Here is a 7,086-nt window from a genome sequence, read left to right as displayed (position 1 = left end):
GGGGAAAATAAGCGAATGGATTTCTAGTTTGAGTTTGAGGAGTTGAATCATTGAGTCATACTGAGCAGCATGTTTAAAAAAAAAAAAAGAAGAAAAAAGTGATTTGAACAGATCACTACTTCCCTCTCTGTAAGCATGTGGGGGCGGGGCAAGAGTGATATGGGGAAACTTTTTAATATGTATTTTTGTTAAGCCTTCCTCTCCTGCCTCAAGTTGCCACCTCAAGGACGGGACACAGTTTGGAATCATTTGCATAAAGTGTTAAAGGGGGAGTTGTCAGAGCACACAAGGTAATGTGATAGCGACAAACAAGCAAGCACACGCGGGAGGAAGGACGACACAACAGACAACACAAAGCTGGGAAGCAAAACAGAAGAGGCCGGGAGAGAAAGACAAATCTGCTAGCAGAAAAAAAGCTTCATTTTTCTTTGAAGGGACGCGAGGACACTTTGTTAACAGGTAAAATATTCTTCACTACATCTTTTGATAGGAATGATTTATTTCTATTTTTTCCCAACTCTATTTCCGCAGATATAAGTATATATTTAACAAACAAAAAAAGTTATAATGTACTTTGCAACTGCGTTGAACTGTGCTGTATTATACTGAGAGCTAAAGTGTATCTAACCTCTTAAATCCAATGCCTCAAAAGTGGTGCGATATTGACTTCAATCAAAGTTTTATGGAAAAACTATAGTAAGTCAAAAAAAAAAAACTAGCGGTATACCAATTTAGTGAGCATCTAACGGACTAATTCCACATTTGTTGTTTTTCTTTTTGTGATACCGCCACAGAAGGACACTAGTGGGAGAAGTGTGATTTTAACCATAGAATTAGACTTTGAACTGAATAAAAACAAGCACACATCGGCAGCAATTATTCACATTCACAGCTATGGGCAATTTAGAGTCTTCAATGACCGTAACATGTTTTTCAAAAGTGGGAGGAAGCCAAAGTACCCGGAGAAAAGCCACGTGAGCATTGGCTGAGCACATAAAGCAAAAAAACAACAAAAAAAATGCACCGCCAAATCACAAGAAATTAACCCACCATTCAATAGATTTTGAAACTAACAATTATTTTATGTGTATGTGTGTTTTACTTAATTTTTTAAAATCCGCAATTACAATTAAAGTGTAGTCGCTGTTTCTGGACTCTTACTATCAGGGGTCGCCAAAAGAGAGTCACTAGTGGATTTGTTGTTATTTGTTTGGCATAGTTTTGCATTTCCTGACACAAGCCTTCATTTTGTGGTACACTCTACCAGTGCAAATACAAATGATTTATAGTATAATGCAGGCAACATATACATGCATGTGATTGCATTGCTATCGTTGTTTACAATATGCATTTTATAATTTATACAAATGTAGTCAGTTGCACAATTAGACAGGTGGGTTGATACAGTGTATCTGAAGAGTATTCACCTGTATTATATTTTGTGCCAAAAAATTGATTCTCATAAGAATCGCGATTCTCATTTAGTACGATTCAGAATCGATTTTAAATGTCCCAAAATCAATTTTATTGAAATTATTTTCTACGGTCTTGCCTTTGTCTGTGTGTGCCTTTATTTGGAGTGCTGTTCATGTTGTACCTGATTTGGCCACTGAGGGGCAGTGTGGTTCCACACGGTCTAATACACTGTTAAGATGTAGCCACATTAGAGAGTAGAAGGAAAAAGTCATGATCAAGTTATTCCAACAAAAGTTTTTTTTTTTTTGCAGTGTAGCGAGTAGCGCGCTAATTAGCATTAGCGAGTCAGACTGGAGTAGATCATTACAATTTCTTGCAAAAAAAAAGATTGTCAATCAAATCATTTTGAATCAAAAAGCCTTCTTAATCGAAAATCGATTCTGAATTGAATCGCAGACCCAAAAATCGGAATCGAATCGAATTGTAAGACATTCAAAGATTCCCACCCCTAATAATCACAAAACTTTTGCCACAATTAATGTGCGCTATGGTTTAACGTAAAAACTCACCCTCTTATAAGTAGGAAGTGGCTGCTGTATTAAATGGGAGTCAGCACACACCTGCCACAATTTCAAGTGCCTCCAATTAACCCCAAATCAATTTCACCTGTTCTAGCAGTTCAGATGTTTGACATCACAGAACAAATGGCACTTGAACAGGGGTGTGTAGACGTTTGATGTCCTCAGATAGATAGAAATTAATATAAATGTTTGCAATCAACATAGCATTCACAATAATTAAAAACGGTCGAGATGACTACCCGTGCCAGCTTTTTAAGCAGCATGGTTGACTCACACTGCCACACAAATAACCTTTTTATTTTTTTAATGATGAAATGAATGGTTAACTAGAGCATTCCGTTAACTTTGTTCCCAAGTTTGTAAGCAGCCTACAGTTTAAAGTAGAACTTGCATCCGTTTGTCATTATGTCACTACTTGACGGTATTTCTGCTCCGTCAACCTGCATGTTGAACTCCTCTGACTGGTTTGTGTTGACTTTACACACACTGTGCAAACTCAGCTCCTATTTTCTTCTCTCTGCCTCTGCTGGCGTATTAAGTTGAGGCTCTTAAAATAATCGAGTGGATCGGGTTCCAACGGCCCTGAAAACTGGCAGGTTGACTACTGTCATCTTCATCCTGACGTTTGGCAGTTGAACTGACGCGTAGACTCGCAGTTCAAGTAAAACAATGTTTCCAAGTGTGTCTGTAGGTCAGTGGTACAGGGAAAAATACACAAGAACACGTGCAAGTGATAAGACAAATCATTATCACTCAAAAGGATTAAGTGTTGCTGATAAAGCGTTTTGGAAGTTAATATTTGACTGTGCTGTATTCGATGTAGCACTTGTGGCCCAAATAAAAACATAGCCTGTCTTACTTAGAGTACATCGTTAGGTGGGTTTCTATCCACCTATTTTATTTGAATTTTCAAGAATTACAAAAAATAAACGAAATGGAAACGCCAGAAATAAAAAAGAGAAAAAGTTTTTACGCTAGGAGGGGGGTGGTTTTTGAAGCGTATCAAAAAAAAAAGCGCATTTTGGCGATGGAGACCGGATCTACGTCGCGCGCACGTTTGTAGTCACAATAAATGGCGGATGATAAAGTAAGATATGTTTAGGGAGACGAAGAAAGACGATTCTTTTTATAATTCATTAAAGACGATTTTGGATGGCTTTATTAACATCAGCTCTCAACGTAACAACACACTTCACTTACATGCGGGAGGGAAGACACCAAGACAAACTACTTCCGTTCAGTCCGTCAAAACCAACATTCCCACCCGGAACTCCCCCCTGTCCCAAAGTTCCACCACTACAACGTCATCTCGCGGCGCATATTCGCAAAAGAAGAGCGGATGGAAACGGGCATAAGTCGCATGTCTGTTTTGCGCATTTTCACAAAATTGGCATCAAAATGTCGAAACATTTGGATGGAAAGCTGACTATTGTCTCCTCTGCTGTGACTGCGCTCAAAGCAAACATCTCCACCTTAAGTAAACGGGATGAAACCATTTTGGGAACGGAATCCAACAGCTTGGCATGCTCTTCAAACGAAGTGCTTTTGATAGTGAGCAAGCCTATCGGGCGTTTTCATGTGTACACAAGCTTTGGCAGCCGCGTGGACCCCACGGGAACACTTCTGTTTAATTGGACTCTCACACAAGAGCACAAAGAAGCCTCAAGTTCAAAATTGTGCAGGCAAAGATAGTAGCCAGAAGATGGAAGACATTGCAGGACTTTATTGGAAATAAAGTCAGTGTAATAAGCAAAGTGACTCATGCCAGAGATACAACGTATTACCATACTTTTTTTTTTTTCTTCAAGGCAGACTTCTTAATTTGCCGCTTGTATTGTGTGCAGCCAGGGTTACTTTATTGTGTGGCCTGTAAGCGCATTGAGTGGTTCGAATGGCATCAAAGGTCAGACTGTGTTGCTATCACAACAGTTTTCACTTCACTGGCTTGGGACAACACCAGCCAGTGTTGTTATTTACTTAGCGTACAGTTTATAAAAACCCGCTTCACAATTGCACCCCCCCCCCCTCAATTTGAATCTTTTTGCCTTTTCAAATACACATCCAATAATGCTACTTCTTATTTTTAATGGTCACTAATTATTGTCGAACTGCATAGGAATGGCGAAGGGGTGAAAGCACTACTACTAATATTACGGTCCGATCAAACCACGCCACCGCCACACTTTTACAAATTGCGCTAACTAATGAAATAACCGGAATAATTATCCGCTCGACTTTGTCAGGCAAGCTCATGTATTATGAATGTTTATAATGTAATACCCAGGCAACTGTCATTTATCAGAATGACTGCACTGCTGGTCACATCTTTTGCAGTCGTCACCACTTAAAGCTGCACGAGCACTTGTGAAAATCAGAGGCTACGTCGTTAAATATTTGTCTAGCACACTTCCATTACTTATTCTCCACCCGAAGCTATTTGCATTTTGTACTTGGTGAAGGAGGCCAACCATCACGGGAATTGGAATTTTCTCTTGGGGTGGGGGAACCTTTGAAGTTGGGGGCGGGTGAGCTAAGCTGATAAGACAGACGGGATTTTGCATACACATACCATAATAGTCATAAATAGGGATGGAGAGGGAAAGAAAGAAGGAAACGAGAGGGCAGACCGGGGCAGGAATGCCAAGGGTAGATGGAGCGATTGCGAGTGAGAACAAGCGGGGACTTTGTTGAGGGTCCATAAAGGAACACCTGCTGCAAGCAACAGAAGCAAAACTGCATTTGGAAGTCACTGTAACGCCATCTACTGGATGCAGGAAGAACTGCAAAGGCACTTACAATCTTTCACGTACAAGAGTGTGGAGCCTCCATTTTGTTTGACCTAAGGCGGGTTCAAATCCAGAGGTTCCACTCTAGATGTACCACAAGAAGTGGTTCAACTGGAAAAGATGCATGTTTGAGCTATTAGAGCCCTTTTCACACTGCATTTAGCACAGTCGCTTCCTGCTTTGCTCTTGCAAGCTTTTACTAGCTTATTGTTTTTACTAGCTTCCCCCGCTAGCCGCTCGTTAGCCACTCTAACCTATGGCTCCGATGAACTACTGCTAGCTGCTCCGGCTAAATCCGTCTCGCTCCGTCTTTCGCCATCGCTCGCCGGGCTTCACAGCGGCTGCCAAGGCGAGATGCTCATTTGCTCACGCAAAATCAGAAACGGCGGTAGGCTTGTGGAGTGTGGTCTCTTTGAGCCACCGTAGTGTACGTGCTTCGGCTGCATTCTATACGCTATAGCAACATCTATGGTCACTTATTACACACTGTACCTTTAAATCAGGGCTTTCTTTTTCAACAATGAAAGGTACATCTTGTCCAGGTGTTGTCGTTTTTTACTTCCTGGTAGGCTGCTACGTCAGCATTTCCAAATATGGAAACGCGGGAGACTGGTCATTTCGCGTTGCCGCGTGACTCTTTCACAGTGAGTGAGTGCAGTGTGAAAAGGGGAAGGTGCACTACTAAACTTACAACTGCTACTTCCTTTGTTGTCTTCAGGGTGATCGAGGAGAAAGCGGGAGGAGGAGGGGGACGGATCCCAGCACTTTGGACTGCATTCCTAAAGATGGATCCGTTTTGGCACACGCAGGCGGACAACCAGGAGGCCACTGGTGAGCGGCAAAAGAGGATGTCCACGACGAGCCAGCTGGAGTGCCCCATCTGCTACAACACCTACGACAACGTCTTCAAAACGCCCAAGTTGCTGGGGTGCAACCACATCTTCTGCCTGGAGTGCCTCTCGCGCCTCATGGCCATCTCGCCGGCCGAGCACGAAGGCACGGGCGAAGAGACATCGCACCTCTTTTGCCCCTTCTGCCGCCACAGCACCACTTTGCCCGAGGGCGGGCCCCCGTCTCTGCCCAGTAGCCTCGACGTGCTGCAAAAGCTGCCGGGCCACCAGCAGCAGGTGGAGCCCGTGTGGCTGGACGGCGAGAAGCTGTGTTACAAAAGCAACAGGCCGCCGTCCGACAGCCTCTCGGCCTTGTGCGTCTGCATCGAGATTGGCGCCGACAAGAGGGGCGCTTCCCCGAGCCAGACCCCGCCTCAGGGTTCGGGCCTGCTGTACCGGCTGGCGGACTGGAAGCGGTTGATGCTCTTCGTGGTGCTCATGGTGCTGCTGGTCGTGGTGGTGCTGTGGCCACTGCAGTGCGTGTTCAGCACCGGAAACATGCGATGTATGCAGATGGTGCACCCCCACACCAACCGCACCGACGTCACCGCAACCACGGTACCCGTTTTTGACCCACTGAGCCGGCCTGCACGTCTGTCGGAATAGACATGAACACTAAGCGGGGGGGGGGGACTTGTGTACAGTTTGAGTGTGATTTCCTAAAGAAAATGCTTTTTTAATAGTTTCACTGTTGTGATTGGGCGCACTTTTGATTGTCATCATGCAGCACGTGCCCAGAGGAAGCTGCTGCCCCCAAGTCCTTTTTTGTTTGCAGCATGATGACGTCTCCTAGTGGAAGTATGAAAAAATACACTTGACACGTTTCACTTTTTCTACACGCTAGATTTGCTGTTTAATGAAAAGCTTATTTGTCCAAATGTTGTGAGTTTGAAAAAAAATTCAATAACTACATATACTTAATCCCATGAAGGCAATTAAGGAAACAATCTTGCATTTTATATACAGAAATTCAATGAAGAGAATGTGAAATTCAAAAATCAGAATAGAATTGGACAGACAAGCTTTTGATTGAAGGGTATCAATTTGAAGGTTTCAAATCATTTATTCTTTTTTTTTTAATGAGCCTTGTGCAAGTCGACCTGTTTAACACCGCATTCCTTTAAAAATGCCAAACAGTTGCACTTTAATCAACATTTGTGCAGATTTTTCCTTTTCTTTTTTTAAATGAGAAATAAAAAAAGCTGCTTTGGCTGGTTGAGATTTATTTTCCTATTTGACATTACACCAATGACAACGACCTTTTTAAAACCCTTGTGGGTCAGACACATAAAAAAATGCGATGAGGTTTATATGTTGCCGGTAATATTTTTGATTCTATAATTTACATTACTGTGAATGGATAAATGAGTCAAAATAGAAAATGTTTCTTAGCCAGTACGAATGTGGTTTCAG

At 42.6% G+C, this 7,086-nt stretch overlaps 1 protein-coding gene across 1 annotated transcript; it reads left to right on the top strand.

The window, feature by feature from the left end:
• The first annotated feature begins 201 nt into the window (after window positions 1-201).
• rnf223 (ring finger protein 223) lies at window positions 202-6,894 on the top strand. Its single transcript, XM_077574363.1, has 2 exons — window positions 202-459; window positions 5,502-6,894. Exon 2 carries the CDS (start codon window positions 5,569-5,571, stop codon window positions 6,277-6,279), a length of 711 nt encoding a protein of 236 aa, XP_077430489.1. The 5' UTR covers window positions 202-459; window positions 5,502-5,568; the 3' UTR covers window positions 6,280-6,894.
• Window positions 6,895-7,086: the final 192 nt, after the last annotated feature.

The sequence above is a fragment of the Vanacampus margaritifer genome, chromosome 1 (assembly GCF_051991255.1).
Source record: "Vanacampus margaritifer isolate UIUO_Vmar chromosome 1, RoL_Vmar_1.0, whole genome shotgun sequence".
NCBI lineage: Eukaryota > Metazoa > Chordata > Actinopteri > Syngnathiformes > Syngnathidae > Vanacampus > Vanacampus margaritifer.
This window is presented reverse-complemented; position numbering and strand designations above follow the sequence as displayed.

What these genes read in the sequence shown, in the direction of transcription:
- rnf223 (XM_077574363.1), top strand. Translation starts at nt 5,569, where the DNA reads ATGGATCCGTTTTGGCACACGCAGGCGGACAACCAGGAGGCCACTGGT.